At 41.9% G+C, this 16,579-nt stretch overlaps 2 protein-coding genes across 3 annotated transcripts in view; both read left to right on the top strand.

The window, feature by feature from the left end:
- Positions 1-9,213, top strand: part of otud7b (OTU deubiquitinase 7B) — a 48,815-nt gene extending 39,602 nt beyond the window's left edge. The window contains exons 9-12 of one of the 2 annotated variants that reach the window (XM_034101976.1): positions 17-172; positions 952-1,069; positions 2,531-2,609; positions 3,854-9,213. In XM_034101976.1, coding sequence (XP_033957867.1) covers positions 17-172; positions 952-1,069; positions 2,531-2,609; positions 3,854-5,341 — 1,841 coding nt within the window. In that variant the 3' untranslated portion in view covers positions 5,342-9,213. The remainder of the gene's footprint in view (positions 1-16; positions 173-951; positions 1,070-2,530; positions 2,610-3,853) is intronic. The other variant, XM_034101977.1, reaches the window with a different exon arrangement.
- Positions 9,214-11,079: 1,866 nt separating this feature from the next.
- Positions 11,080-16,579, top strand: part of mtmr11 (myotubularin related protein 11) — a 37,917-nt gene continuing 32,417 nt past the window's right edge. Inside the window, 1 exon segment of the mRNA XM_071206064.1 lies at positions 11,080-11,561. Within this exon segment, the coding sequence (XP_071062165.1) occupies positions 11,505-11,561 (57 nt within the window). The 5' untranslated portion in view covers positions 11,080-11,504.

A 16,579-nucleotide genomic window follows, 5' to 3' on the forward strand; every position in this document is an offset into this window, starting at 1 on the left:
TGTTTCTCTTCCCTAGCCTTTGCCCCAATCCCGTTTGGAGGCATCTACCTACCGCTGGAGGTGCCAGCTGCCAAGTGCCACCGCTCGCCCCTCGTCCTGGCATACGACCAGGCGCATTTCTCTGCCCTCGTCTCCATGGAGCAGAGGGACGGCTCCAAAGATCAAAGTAAAGGTCAGCATCGTTCATCTTGATTATCATCCATGTGTTCACTTTTCATACTGCCTCGTAGGAAGCAGTTGAAATTCATCACAGAGAGATTACAGAGATACAATTTAACATCAATAAAAGTACAGTTATTTTCATCTGTAAATAAATATGTGTAGGGGTTTACAGTTTTCTGACGGTACTAGCACCCACTTTACAGCTTGTTGCCTTTGCTTGATGAGTCATTCTTTTTGTCTTTAGTAGTTTATTTAAGAATGGTGACTAATGGCCATTTTACTTTTGAGTATATCCACACACACCACACACCACACAAGCAAATGACCACCTCCCTGAGTTAAGGTTTAAGAATATTTAGATGCCAGTTCCACCACCTAAGTCACAGATTTGTAGTTAAAGTACTACTTTGATTTGGATACAATATGCTTTGAATAACTGTCAGTCTATTTTCTTTTGCTAATGCAGCTAATGCTAATATAATGCTATTTTCTTTTCCTCTCACCCTACAAGAGTTCGATTTTGGAGAGCACTGAATAAGTGTGGTGCACAGATGAACTTTATCCTTCAATTTCAGGACATAGCCCAGACGTTGTATTGTTTACCAGTCTAAAAATATCACCTTGGACCATCCAAAGGCAACATTGGTCAGACATTCCAGACTGAATGTTCAAACAGAAAGTGAACGAATTGATTGCTCTCAGAAGTATTTCTGTCTGCAGACATGGCAGTGCTGGATTTAAACGTTTGATCTGTTTTGCTAAGAATACTCCCCCCCCCCTCTCTATCAGCAGTTGTGATCCCTCTCACTGACTCGGAGCACAAAATGCTGCCTCTGCACTTCGCTGTGGATCCTGGGAAAGATTGGGAGTGGGGCAAGGATGACACAGACAACGTGATGCTGGCAAGGTATGTTCTCCAAAACATCTTACATATTTACCAAGGAATCTGTCAGACGTGCTCTTAAGAATCACAAATGTGTACGTCTTTAGTGACAGCTGTCCCTTCAGCACAGTGTCAGTGTGTAGGGATTGACCCCTGACTTCGGATTAGAGACACTTGGTGCCAGTGACAATTAGATTAGCTCTAAATACCTTCTATGAATGGAGCGGGGAAGGAGCGCAAAAATAGCAGCTCGGTAAAAATAACCATCCGTCGTATTTACGTCACGGATGACTGTGGATGTCTTACTCAGACCGGATGGCGGACAGAGATGACATTATGAAAGTGTCTGTTTATATTGTTTGTAAAAGGTCATTGGCTAGTGCAGGGCATGATGCACAACAGCAAGATGCCTTAAGTGCTATTAACCGTAGCATTCAGAGCCACTTTAACAGTTGTTGTTGTTGTTGTTAAGCAGCAGCACGCAAATCAATGCGTTTTTATTACTGGTCTACAGAAAGACAATCTTCAACAGGGCTGTCAAACTCAATTTGAGATAATGTGCCACACTCTGTATAGCATATAGCACTCTGGGCATCTCAAGTAGGCCAGCCCAGTAACACCATTACATAATGACCTTTAAATAACCACACCTTGAAATCGTTCCCTTCTTATAGTGTAAAGAACTACATCTGAAGGTTTACATCTGATGAACAACCACTTACCAAACAGATTATGAACAGCCTGAGTTGGTAGCTGATCTCGAGACACACCTGACGGCTGTGTTCTCAAACCGGCCAACTGTTTACTTATCTTCTCCTCTGTTCTCAGTTACTGTGTTGACTCCGGTACATGACTAAATATTATGTTCATTGAGCGCTAAAAAGGGGATGTGCTCACACCAAGCACACTGGCTTCGATTTGAACTCTGCTAAGAAATAGGAACTAGTACATTTGTCCACTTTTCTCTATTTTTTTTTGTTGGTAAAAACGTTTTTCACCATGAACAGTAGCCTTCTGTTCTGAACAGCGTGGTGTCACGTAACCTGTATGCAAGCTTTGAATCTATACCGTATCCAGCGTCGGGCCTGCTAATCTTTTTAGGACACTGTGACCCCCGGTGGACACATACTGTATGAACACCAGCACCTTTTATGGAATAACTGGAATTACCTACTTCTATACAATCTTCACATTTGTATTAGAAGGATTGGTTTTATTTATTTTTAATGGAGTAAGCTTCTCTGCGTACATTCACAGTATGATATTTTAATAGTTAAGCTGCATTGATGTCTTGTAAGTCATGTTGATGTTTCTATTGCTTGCTGCATATTCATGTTCTGTCAGACAGAAAGAACATAATATAAGGGCATAATTTACTTCCTAAACATCAACATAATTACATTTCCATAGTGACAACACTTGAGCTCTTGAAGAGAAAGCGGGTCTCCTCTCACTGTTTTGTTTTTCTCACCCTCTTTCTCCCAGTGTGGCTCTTTCTTTGGAGGCCAAGCTCCAGATGTTGCACACGTACATGACGGTCACCTGGCTGCCCCTTCCCTGTGAGGTAAACATGAGAGGCCACACATCCATTGTTGCAGCCAATAATATGGTTTTGTTATTATTTTGAACACTGGATGGCGTAATGGTGCAACGGGGTATTAAAGTGACCTCAGCGGTACAGGTGTGAGTGATTTGGGGCTGTTATGGGAAAACCGTTTTTGAATGTGTTGCCATACACACGCAGGTTTTTGGTTGAAAGTAAATGGTATTTCAACTTTGTCGTCATTGGAGAGCGCACACGTCCAACTATTAAATCATAGCTTAGCAATCCCTCTGAGATATTGAGTGGCAACAATCACCACATCCATCCTGAGTGATGTTAACTCCTCGACAGCATGGAGGCTTATAAAACTGTCAGCCATCAGATGTTACCACAACTTTAATTGGACAAACTTGTTTTGCTTAAACTTATTTTGCCATGGCAGTCCAGATAAATCAGAGATAATAAAGACAAGTGAATTATATTTGAACTATCCAAGAAGGCTGGTGGAGGATTCCAGACTAATTCAGTATCTTACCATCCAAATTGAGTTTTGAAAGTAAAAGGAAACCACAACTCGTAATGTCATTATCAAACAGACGCCAAAGCTGCTGGTAGCCGCTTGTGGTTAGTGTTCATTTCCCTACTCATTATAAACAAGAGGCAATATATTTTCCTTTTCCATCAGACCAGCTGTCCCCTGACTGCTGTTCACAGCGTTTGTGAAAACAAAGTACACTGGGCCATTCAGGTCATTAAGTCATGCCATGAGACGCCGTGACAAAGCTCCTCTTGTGGGCCACATGCTTGAAAGAACACGTTAATAGCAGTTTCATGGTTAAGCTGCAGCGAGCCTGTAATAAACTATAATTTAAGAGGATTGTTCTGATTGGAAATGCTACCAGAGGATAGCTGTGTGGTGGCCATTGTTGCTGGAAGGTTCTGTAACTGCTTCGTGTTTCAGAGCAGTGCGTCATCATGTAGGTTATGCCTTTTCCAAATGCAGCAGTGTTTATTTTAGAGCTTCCTTAGCATGTTTGTAGATATGGAAAGACATTTGGAAAGTGAGTCCTTTGCATGGGTCTGCAAACAAACAGGTCTATGAATCATTGTTTTCGGGCTTGTGCCTGGACTGCTAGGGTTTTTTGGGGGGGATTTGTTATACACATATTTTAACCATTGAGATTTGGTCAGCAGATTATGGCCTGATGTACATTTTGATGCAGTATTTCTCACTAGCTTGTGTTTTCTGCTTTGTTTACTTGCAGCAAGCCCCTCTGGCCCAGCCCGAGTCTCCCACAGCATCAGCAGGTGAGGACGCCCGAACGCCTCCGGACTCAGGAGAGTCAGACAAGGAGTCAGTCAGCAGCAGCTCCAACGGCAACGGTGACACAACCACAGCATCAACGGTCAATGGAGGAGGGACCTTGGCCAAGAACAGCTCCTCTTCCTCATCAAGTTCCTCCAGCAGTGGGACAGGAACAGTGGGGAAGGACAAATCCAAGAAGGACAAAGACAAGGACAAGGACAAAGACAAAGACAAGAAAAGGGCAGACTCTGTGGCCAATAAGCTTGGCAGTTTTGGAAAAAGCCTGGGCAGCAAGTTAAAAAAGAACGTGGGCGGTCTGATGACGGGAAAGAACGCCGGAGCTGGAGGCGCCAAGCAGGACGCTGTGGAGAAGAAGAAGGGCTCGTTTAGGGGGAGGAAGGGCAGCAAGGATAGCTCGCCTTCAGCCCATGTCTCAGAGGATTCTGGGAAAGGCTCCCCCTCCTCAGGTAGCGAGCGTCTCAACGGAACAGGAAGCAGTATGAGCAGCAGCGGAGGGAGCAGTACTGAGGGCGAACAGTACAAATACAGCGCTGATGTCAAGGTCAGCCTGGGCATCCTGCGGGCCGCCATGCAGGGCGAGAGGAAACTCATCTTCGCCAGCCTCCTCACGACCAGCAACCGGCAGCCCTTCCAGGAGGAGATGATCCAGCGGTACCTTGCAGATGCAGAGGAGCGCTTTCGGGCCGAGCAAGAACAACAGCGGCGTGACACAGAGAGGAAGGGCGTCACCAATGGCGTCCAGCCCCCTAAGAAGGAGACGGTTGTCGGAACAGATCTAACGTACCGGCCTTATGAGGCCAAAGAGGAGCTGTCGGAGAACTCGTCACCTACCTTTAACGCTCTCAAAGCCTCTCCTTTGACCTCCTCTATGTACTCTGGTGTTGTGCCCATCCCCCGGCCCTCCTTCATAGATCAGCCCCCTGCCGCAGCGCCCCTCACCCAGCACCTTAATATGCACGACTACATGGACGCTAGGCGCCAACTAGCTGGTGGCTCCCCTGCAACCTCCTACCCTGGCCTACCCTCTTACGCCACCCTCCCCCGGCACTGTCCTGCAACACAGGCCCCCTCCCATCCCCAGTTCAATAACTCTCAAGGCCCCGCCTCCCTGAGTCCCTCCCGCCTCACACCCTCGTATCCCCCTGAGTTTGATCCACCGGATTACCCCGGGTCTGAGCCCGCTGGGGGGAGTTACACCAACGGCTTCCGGGACATGCGCTCCAACTTAGACTCACGGGGTGGGCAACCCCCCGTCAGACACTACTCCCTGGGCAGCGCCGGGGGTCTGGCCGGCCTGCAGTCCAGCCGCTGCCGGACAGCCAGCTGCACCTACTACGGACACCCCGAGACGGGCAACTACTGCTCCTACTGCTACAGGGAGGAGCAGAAGAAGAGGGAGCCCGAAGCTGCCATCCACAGGTTCTGACGGGCCGTTGCTATGGCTTGAATTTGATGAGTGGCCTTTTCAGTTTAAATTAAAAGAAGAAATAATGGCTGGGGCGGATCGGCCTCTGCGTGGACAAGAGAAAGGCACAACCAGCTCCCTCCTTTTTTTTTTTTATAGCTGTGTCACTTCCTGTTGGAATAGACGCCCTCAGAAAGTGGCATACAGTCGGCACGACTTCAGAATAAACAGGGTGGATTCTAGCTGCTGGGGTCACATGTTAGACCGTAGAATACATTAACTGCACTTCTGTTACATTTTGCTGTGGCTCTTATGCAGGCGTTGTGTGTGTGTGCGCGCGTATGTGTGTGTGTTTGTGTGTATGTGAGCTGCAGGCTCTCCTCCTTTATCAGTTTAACGCCTTGCTACTGTCTCCTCCTAGTGGAGAGAATGTATATGGCAGGCACCGTGCATAACACTCAACACACAGATACAGTTCATGCACACACATACACTAAGTCAGACTCACACTACTATACACACAGAGATGCAAGCACAAACAGAAAAGGCACGAGTATCTCCTCTCCATTTTGTGATATGTAATAATGTTTGGATTGGTTAATTAAGGGATGTTTGAGCATTTTGAAGTCACATCTGTCTGTGATGATTTCAGTGTTATACTACTGTTACTGGATGCTTGCGTCATATGTACCTCGGGAAACAGCAGAATGAATCCTTGTCGATTTGCTTTTTCCTCAATCTCCATTTGCATAATGCACATTTTAAGTACTGTGCAATGCTAATGCTGAAGCGCTCTGTGGGCAGCTGTGGTGCTAATGTTTCAGAATGCAAACACAGGAATGTCCATGCATTAAAGACACTTGCTCTCCCACTGTCAACCTTTTGGCAAAACACTATACATAATACTTTAAATTAGGTTAAAAACTGATTGAAGTTTCGATGCAATTGGTTACAATATTAACTAGGCATGGTTGAAGGTAGACGACATCAACATAGCACTACGGTAAGATACTGCTCCCAGAGCCTGATCCAGAGTATTTCATAAGTGTGTTACAATGTTTCTCTTTCTGCCTTGGGTCTTCCTCATTCTGTGGCAATAGTTGCCGTTGAAGTATTTGCTTATTGTTGCCAGCACAGGCATGCAATAATACACCCACAAAAAGTCTACAAAAACACTACAAAAGTCAAAATGTCACATTCAGCACAATAGTTTTGAAGATAACCGTCACATGCCGCTAATGGGGCTGGGGAGTATATGGATATTATATCGATATCGTGATATGGAAATAGATATCGTCTTGGAATTTGGAAATTGTAATCGGGCACAGTCAACCCCTGAGAAGGAGATAATACAGACAATTATACTTTCTTTATATTGTCCAGCCCTGCCGTTAAAAAGTTAAAATATTGAAATGAAACACATTTTTGGATTTCAAGCAAATGAACCTTCTTAAGCAAGTGACGTAACCTTGCTCCGAAGCCGTGAAAATGTCTGCAGTTGTGACAATTGTCTCTGGTTTCTGTTTGCATGACGCAAAGGTACTCATGTACTATTGTTGGATGTTGATACCCAATAACATGCACATTGTATTGACACATTATGGTAATAAGTTATGAGCACTGGCATTTCAGCTTTTGAAGTGCCAGTGCTCTGGTGTTTGAGAAATGTGAAACACGTTTCTATTTCCTGATCACACAAAAGGTCATACATTCATGCTGTCCGTTCTAATAGGACATCTTAACGCTGATTGGTTTGGTCACCGCACTGCAAATTCTGACGTTCTACTGAAGGCAGTTTCTTCATTTCTGGCATTCGTCCCGCCAAATCCAGTCGCGTATTGTCTTTTTGCACAAATTCAAGCACTTTCCTGATGTCCATAGATACAAAACTTTTTACTGTTTTTGAAGTGGCCCGACTGTTTGACCTTTTGTCCATCTCTGCAGACACTGCCACCTCTGTTCACGGGGATTCAGGGGCGCAGGCCAGGAGGGTTTCGGATTCAGTTACGATAGAGCTACAGCATTTTGGTGCCAGCGTCACCTTCTAACTCAGTTTCCTAGTTGCCTTTTTCAGCATTTGTCCTCGTGGCATCGATCCTGTTTGTACGTTGTGCAACACAAACCTTGCGTATCCACTGCTTGCTTTTTGCCTGCAGTCTTTACTAATACTGCCCAAAAAAAAAAAAATAATAATAATTTTGTAAACGTGTTCTAGCTTTTGAGATAATGCCATTATCTTTTTCAGTTAGGCATATCAACTACCGGCTGATGTTTTGTCTTCCTTATTACTTACACATTGAAGGCTGTTTTAGTTGTAATAATGTCAAAATGACTACTTTAATTCTTGTGATTATTCCCCTATACTGTAAAAGCCATGGTGAGGACTTTCTTTTCAGGCAGTTTTCAGACTCTTGTTGATTGAATCTGTTCTTTGGCATCAAGTCTAGAAAAGCACAATTTAGTATGCAATTCACTGCCTTGCCCAGCTGAGGGCACTCTTGTTTTGGTTTCCTCTTTACTTAGTGTTTTGTAGCTTACTCTAGCTACCTAAACTATAAACAAACATAACCAAAATACTAGAAAACATGTTCAGTAGTGTTCATTTAACACTATGTAACACTATATTACAATTTCTTCTATGTTGCTAAAACTGTTCAAAGAAGAAGGGAGTTTTTTTGCTGTGCATTAAAAGAAACACTTGAGTTTTCATGACAATAAAACGCTTAAAAAATGCTATTCCCCCAAAAAAACATGTGCATTTGATGTGTTTATGTGTGTTGACATGTGTCCGTGCACTAGCATTTTTAATTCAGACCCATCAAGTGTTCAGGTGATGCCTGTTTTTAAAAATGTCTCAGTGTGCATACTCTCTTTCCCTCCCTCCAAAGTAATAGTGAGCTTACAAAACCATTTTTATTTTTCGCAATGAAACAGATGCCTCAGAAACATGTAAGACATCAGACTCTACAGGCTACACACACTTTTTTGTATTTAAGAAAAACAATGAGAGGTTGTATAAATATGTTCCAAGTTATTTTTGTAAGCCCAAAGTTTTACAGTGTTTTTAAAAGGGTAAGAATGTATATTGTTGGATACTGAAACAGGTATGGATGATAAGCTTGTTAGAGACTGCATTTGGTGTTTGACAGAAAGTGACATTTTGGCTGTCGAAGGCGACTTAAAGAGGAGCCTCTTGATTTATCGAGGCTTTTTCATTGCAAACTAATTTCCTCAATGCAGACCTAACAAAACAACATTTGAGAATATATATTTATAGTGAGATTTTTTTATAGGTTTCCTTGTGGAATGTTTAGTTGCGACACTTTAGGATGTTCTTTCTCACGTGGCTAATTGTCTAGCAGTCTGGCTTTTATTTGTTTGTTGCTTTTTTGATTTGTACATTTGTTTACTTTTTTCTACAGCCACCAATTCGTGCTATGCTAAAACATGACAGCAGCGTTCTTGTTGACCCGGCTCGTTTGCTCCCAACCAGAAGAGAAATGGCTCAGAATTAGTTTTGCAACACAACTGACCGGATATATTTTTATATATTGTACAACACTGTATTTTCTGTGTGAACAGAATATCCATCATCAGTGACATTAACATGGAATACTTCGAGTTGCATGGGACTGGAACTGTTGCATGTAAATGGAAATCCATTTTACCAAATTTGTGCATTATTTTAACTTTCAGTTGTCCTGGTATTTTGATCTGTTTTTATTTTTTATTGTTTTGATGTTTTTTTGTTTTTTTAAGAGGAGAGCCCTAAGGCTGTGTGACAGTGCAATCTGGATAGAAAGAACATCAGATTTTATGTTAGGTTATTATTATTATTTTAATTATTCATTTTTTTTGCACCGTTTGAATAAATTCTCATTGTATTTCAAAAATGCTTTGCCTCCGCTCTTTTCTTCGTAAATTATAAAAACGAACTTATGGGATTCAATTCTAACATAAAATATGATTGGTAAGTAAGTGGTAATGATATAAGAGGAAACAAAATTATTAAACCATTTGTCATACATAAAGTCTCAGCACTAGGCTAAACAATCTTGGAATTAGAGACTGAACAAATTGTCATATGACAGAAAATAATCAACATTTATCTACAATATAAATTGGTAGTTGACTAATAAATCAATTAAATATCCAGTCAAGCTAAAACGGGCAAGCATTTCAGGCTCTCAATTGTGAAGATTTGCTGCATTGTTTTGTGTTATCTGATAGGAAACTGAATATCTTTGTATGTTGGAGTGTTTGTCAGACAAAACAAGCGATTTGAAGAAGTCACATTTTACATTGATTTATGTCTAAAACCAATTATTTAAGCAAGATTGTTTAAGATGTGTGGGTAGTGGTGTGAGACTCGTCTTACTAGACAATAATAACAGAAAACTCAAGGGTTACTGTTAAATAGTTTTCACCTGAGAGATACCGGGGCTCCAGAGACAACAGAATAGAAACCAACAGAGATCAGACATTTATTTTATTGTTAAAACTTACAGGTGTTACTGAGTATTTATTGTTATCTGTGTCATGCTGTATGAAACTAGCCTTGTTATATTATACATTGTCGAATATCTCCAGCTCAGATGATGCAAGGTCCTGTGTCTGGGACTGTTTTATGTATTAGAGAAATCGGAGACCCTTATGTAATATTGAACAGTTTCCCATGTGGTAAAAAATCCAGACATCTCTCTATTAGTTCACAAGGACGCCGTCTCTCCACCTGTTCAGAAGGGCAGACTGTTTTGCAGGATTATTACATTTTTCCCATTCTCTCTGGAAAGTAATTTCTTCTGAATTGGCCCCCTGTATTTGTCTGGAATTGAGTTATTGGTGTATTTTTCCACAGTTTTGGATGAGAGAGGGAAGGATCCCGTCCCTACACGGATCAGCCACAAGAACAAGGTAGTGCTGGAGAAAAAGAGGGCTTTAAGTAAATATACAGTGCAGGATACTTTTACAGGTTTTTTGCAAGCTTAGAAGTTCAAGAGTGATATAAAAAAATGTGTTCTCTTGAATTTTCACATTAGATAACAAAGTATAATTGATATGAGAACTACTTGACATTGTTGTCACGCGTAAACCAAATACATATGAGAAGCAATGGTAAAACAAAGCACAAATTAGGGACACAAGCTTGGACAGTTTGAGTTTAGGGAGTCTAACTTGAAATACTAATTGTACAAATTGAATACCTGTAGAGCTCTATAAAGGCAATGGTCCCAAGAAAGTACATTGAATTCCTAAATTATACATCGACTTCACAAGAGAGAAATATTGCTCTTTTCACCCGTCTTTATTTATTTAGTCAAACGTTACTTTACATATTAAGAAGATACAAGACATAGAAGGACCCTAGTGTTCCAGCAGTATTTATAAAATAAATGAAGGGTTACAGTAATGGGTGGACTAACTAGGAGTAGCAGCCAGTAGTAGTCATAAACTAAAAGAATAGCAGAACATATTGCACAAAGTGTTGTTGTACAACACTTGTGTCATATACTTGTTTTGTTGTAACATTATTGTACATTGGTGTTATTTTACAACCGATGTGTTAACATTCTAAAAATAAATACTTTTAAGATAATAACTCATTTTCTGTTAGTTTCTGGGATTAATAATGATTTACAGAAGGTTTTTCTCGCCCGAAATTGGCTCCAGATCCTACTTTCTGTTCGTCTCCCTGACGTACTGGCCCTTTAAGAAGCTCACCGCTGCACTTGGCTTTTTTTTCTTCCAGCTCAGTGTTTCACTATGGCGAATGGATAAACAAACAGAGCCCAATGGGTAGGAAAGCGGCAGTAACGGTGAACACATCTGTCCTTTAGTGACTAACACCAGTCCGGTGACTGGTGGAGGGTTTTCTGCAGGGTGTGCTCTCGGGACACGGATGCTGTCAGTGCGAATAGAAATGAAAAGAGCGAAAATAGTTTGCCTCTCCACACTGAGCACCTCGGTTTTAGCACCCGATGATACAGGCTAAGCGTTACTGGACTCCGGACCCTTTCTTCTCCTTCTGACCGCTTCTCTGGGCTAAACATGGAAGGAGCAGAACACTAACTAACATCTTAGCTTCAGATATCACTCAGCTGTTTTCATTTTGTTTTTGACTTCAGTCGGTTTTATTTCGCTCGTATTTTTTCTTATTATTAAGTCGAGTTGATCTGCCTTAATAATGTTGACAGGATCCAAAACCACCTTCAAAGTGAGGCAAATGCTCCCAGATATCAAGGTAAGGCAACGTTTAGTGAAATAACTGACTTTTAACAGCACTAGCATTAACACATACTTAAAATATACTGTCACATACGCTGAGGTATATTTGGGAATCCCTATCCTGCTTTTTCTTTTGTTTGTCTGATTCAAAGCAGATGTCAATTGTAAGTTTTTGTTCATGAACATGTCTGGTTTGTATTCAGTTGAAGAGCCTTTGAACCCATCATGTTTGCACATCATGTTTTAATATTCTCTTTTGGGACTTGCCACTTTAGTAAAAGCTCTAATATGAAGAGAAATTCAATTTCATTTTCAGTTTGATTATGATTTTCCAGTTTATATTTGATACATTTATTTCACAACACCCAATTTTGCTTTGTCAATACTATAACTTATCACCACTACTCATGCGATGATCATACACCAGAGGACAGGAAGCAGGAAACACCGGCCATCATTCATCTTGTAGAGCTATAAATGTGCATTCAGTTAGTCTGCAGCCTGGCTGTATTTTAAAACCTGCAGTCCTGTTTTAGAGTCTGCTTAGGGCTGCTGTTCCCTTCTTTCTGGAGATGCATAGTAACTGAAAGAGGACATGATGTCGCAGGCTTTGGCTTCATGTCTTATTAAAGGCCAGTGAAGGGGTGGTGAATCTTAATCACTTCTCGTAGCAGGGGGTTTTCCTCATCTGGGATTAAGTTGTTTTACACCAGACAAATGGTGCAGACAATCATCTTCCCTGTGCACTGAACAGTTGTAGCCTGTCTCAGCTGCTTTAATTGCCTTGGAAGGCTTTGAAAGGTCACATGGTGCTATAATGAATTGCTTTGAAATGCACTAGATGAATCCTTGCATTTTGAATGATCAGTAAGACACTGACCCAGTTTTGAAGCACCTGAGAGGATAGAGGTTAGAAGGGGCTCATCAGTTTGATAGACAACACAGATAGATGTGCACACACAGTATGGAAGTGTTCAGAGTTTCTCACTCCTTTGGGAACAGTCTCTTGGCTCTTTGTGCTGCCTGGCTTTTTGTGTCTCGCTGGTTATTTCCAGCAGCCGCAGGGGGAATCGGTAACAGATGCCTCTTTTCTCTGCCCTGGGGCGAGGCTTGCATGTGGAGTGGGGGGTGAGCACTGTGAAACATCTGGCTGTCGTCATGGAGACGGCAGTAAGGAGGTAGTGGAGTTTTGAATTTGATTACCTCCAAAAGAGACACAGACATCATCACATTGCCCCACTGATGGAATCCCATGTGTCCAAGTATGAGAATGTGGCTGAGCATAACATATGGTAATGCAGAGTAGTAAGTAAGCTGTGTGGATTATATGCACAGGCCACCCACACATTCTTGTGGGTTTCACTTCCAGGAGCTGCGGAGACTGCTTCAGAAAACCAAATCCAATCCTGGGCTGAATTTGGACCAGATGGCTTTTTGCAGTTTGCAATTACTCATCTGCTCTTCCTTAATCGTGGTTTAATATCCGAGTCATTTTGGATGCCATATATTATAATCATGCTGCAATTAATGATCCTTTTTTGAACACCGTTACATTTGTGGATGCCTTTCTTGATTATTCAATTATTTGTTATACAAAAAAAGGCCAATTGCAATTTCCTAAAGCTGAAGGAGACATCTGCAACATGCTTGGTTTGAGCCTACGAAATGTCGTTTGACAAAGAGAATCAGCCAATTGTCACGATTTTGAAGCTTGAATCAGGAAATGTTTTTGCATTTTAGCTTTAAAAATGAATGGAAAAACGTCATCAGTACATGCATGCTACATAAGAATGCTCATTCCTGAATCGTGCCAGTTTACTGGGCTTATTAATGCTTATTTTGGCTGTGCACATCCCCTTGAGTTCCCGCTATCTACATCTCACAGCCAGCTTTGAAGCAGTCAGCATGAAAGGCGTGCAGCACAAAGCTCCACAGAAGCAAAAATGCCAGAGGAGGGATCATCTGAGCTCTGCAGAGTGGCTGAAGATCCAAGCCTGATAGGAGCAGGCCGAAGCAGAACACTCACCCACGCCCGCTCCCACAGGACCCAGACCTCACATTCACTGCCAGCCCCCGAGCTGCAGAGGCTTCCACTGTTTAAACAGAGCACAACAATGGGCTCTTCTTAATGGCAGAGCAGATTTATGTTTCCGTTAGAGGTGTATCGATCTGGCATTGGGGGATAATTAACCAGAGGCTCTATTCACTAGTGAAGGGGCTGAGAGGCTAGGTCTGTTTTGAGTGTATATAACGGTTCTGATCATCTCACCCGTGGGACCTTAGCTGTCAGAGTAGAGGTGACTTCAAACCACATTTCATACTGTACAAGAGACTTATGATTATGAGGCACTGAGAATGCAATATCAAGCATTATATTTTCACTTAAGCTGTTTAGCTGACTCTGGCATTGGCAATGATGTACTGTTAGTGACAATGTAAGAGGCTTAGAGAGTGTGCTTCAGAGAGGAAGAAATGTTGCTGTGGAAAGACACGCTGCATGTTGTAGACATAATATGATTTGTTCACAGAACGGTCTGTCTGACTATTGGCAACCCCAGAGTCCTTTTTAAAACAAGAAGCCCAGACACTGATATGTCAGGGCTCCAATGACGGCCGGTATAATGATTGATGGAAAATCCAACAGGAGGTGATTTGTGAATGCTGGCTAATTGAAACAGGTTATTATGCTGCTTTGGTACCTTTTTTTTTACTTGATGATTTGTAATACTCCCATTCCTTATACACCAGGATGATTTACTGACAAGCCATGAAGGCTTGTCAGTAAATCTGGCACTTTTGGATTGATTGCTTTGAAATTTGGACCCAATAAACCGAAATAACTTTGGTGATCCACTGACTTTTCACCTAGGGCCACAATGAGGTTAAAGGTCCCATGTCATGGCCATTTCTACTGATCATATTTCCATTGTTGAGGTCTACTAGAATAGATTTAAATTGTGCAATTTTCCAAACTCACATTGGTTTCTCATACAGCATCTCTGTATAGTATGTGTATTCACCAGGTATTCACTGTCTGTCCTAAACGGCTTGCTGGAGCTCCTGCCCTCCCCCCTCCCCCCTCCCTGTGAGCCCAGTGTGCTCTGATTGGCCGGGACGTTGCGAGGCTCATTGCGAGACACGTTTAGAGGCTCGTTGCTGCTTGCCGCTGCTGCGAGGAGCGGACAGGTTTCCGGGTCGGCGATACAGCGAGAACAAGCGAAACTCATCCTGAGCACACACAAGCACTCACAGCCGAAGTAAAAACAATAAGTGTGGCTTGATATTGAGTAAGAAAAAGGTTTATAACGCTGTGAGAATGGGTCTGCAGAGAGCATTTCTCCACGATCCCAACTCGTCTATTACCAGCGTTCAGGGAGCTCTACGCAAGTCAATGGGGACTCCCTGTTAGTTAGCCAAGGGATCCTGGTGTGTGAGGTGCTACGCGGATTGGTCCATTTGGGCCAATCCGGTCATTTGTTGTTGATTTGTGTGTTCACACGTCACAGAACCCAGGAAGCAAATAATGGAAAAAGAGAAATCTCCAACGAGGCATTCTGGGGCAGCATCTATACATCCATGGGCAGCATAGACAGGTATTTTCTGTGTTTGAGTTTTACTCGCTACAGGGTGTACTTTGAGGGTTGTTGACTCTGCAGACTGTTTACATGCATAAAAACCTTCATACCACACAAGGGGACGGGTAACAACCGGAAAAGCATGACATGGGCCCTTTAATATTACATTTTCTTTTGTAAAATGTCTGGACAACTGTGGCTGTACTTTATAATCGGTTTATTTATAAAACATAGTGTGCCTAAATGTGATGGTGACTATGATCAATAGTATACCTGCTAAACATCAGTTAGCATGATAGCATGCAGATGTTAGCACATAGCTCCAAGCAATGCTTTGGGTAAATACAGCCTCACCTAGCTTTTAGCATGACTGTTGACCTACTATCCTGGTTTATTTGGCCTTAGATGACCTTTGAACCCTCTGTACTGTCATAACATTACAACAACTACACAAATATGTAATTCTCTGCCGTCACTGTACAGCAAGGAAAGCAGGAGATAATTAAGAGTCAAATATGTAATGAGACAATCATTTTGTAAATAATGCAGTAGGGATACTGTTAAAAGAGCCAGTAATTATCTGCTTGTTGAGTATCTACTGTACTGGTGTTATAATTAAGAATGAAGACACTGCCCCCTAATATCCCCTTTCATTCAAGGTTTCAGAAAAAAAGAATGCTTCAAGAGCTGTGCTAATTGAGGAAGGCTTTAGCAGAGAAATGGGTTAAAAGCTGGGTTTATATGCTGTGATGCAGACATTATCTCATCAAATATTAACTGTATGAACTCAAAATTCATAAATCATTTAATAATATTTCCCCCTATATGTCAGAATCAGTTCTACTACTACTACTGCTACTTTACTGTGTGTTTTTCACATTCAGGCCACAACGTAGCTTTTGCTGTAATGCGGTTTCTAGATTAGGTAATTATTTATATTGATAATACACTACACGTAGTATATTTCCACAGATTCTTGTTCCACTGTTCGTTGCTGATTATTTTCAAGGCAGTTATTTAGTCCTTTAGCTCTGACCTTGGGGTTGTCAATGCAAGAATAAAGCTGATTCCAGGTCCTCTGTTTCTATCATAGCAATTTTAAAAACAGTACATCCTTGCAGGTTTGCTTCTAAAGGAAAGATAAGGATTTGAAAGAAAGTCAAAATGATTAGAACATGGTGACACTTCGCAATCCACTTTATATCGTTGGACAAAAACATCTCATGTTATTCTTTCTGGAATAAGAGGAAACAATTCAAAGTGTGCCCCATTTAGAAAAGACTACCTCATATCGTCTTTTTACTTCTGAGCCAGCTCACACTATCATATGCCTGTCCCCATTCATGTTGGAAAATAAAAGCACAGTACAGTAAAGCTAATGTGAATTTTACAAGGCCCAAAGCAGAGCATATATCTGTAGGAGCCGCTTTTCAAAGACACTCTTAACAACACAACAGCG

This window comes from Pseudochaenichthys georgianus, chromosome 16, assembly GCF_902827115.2.
Source record: "Pseudochaenichthys georgianus chromosome 16, fPseGeo1.2, whole genome shotgun sequence".
NCBI classification, from domain to species: Eukaryota; Metazoa; Chordata; class Actinopteri; order Perciformes; family Channichthyidae; genus Pseudochaenichthys; species Pseudochaenichthys georgianus.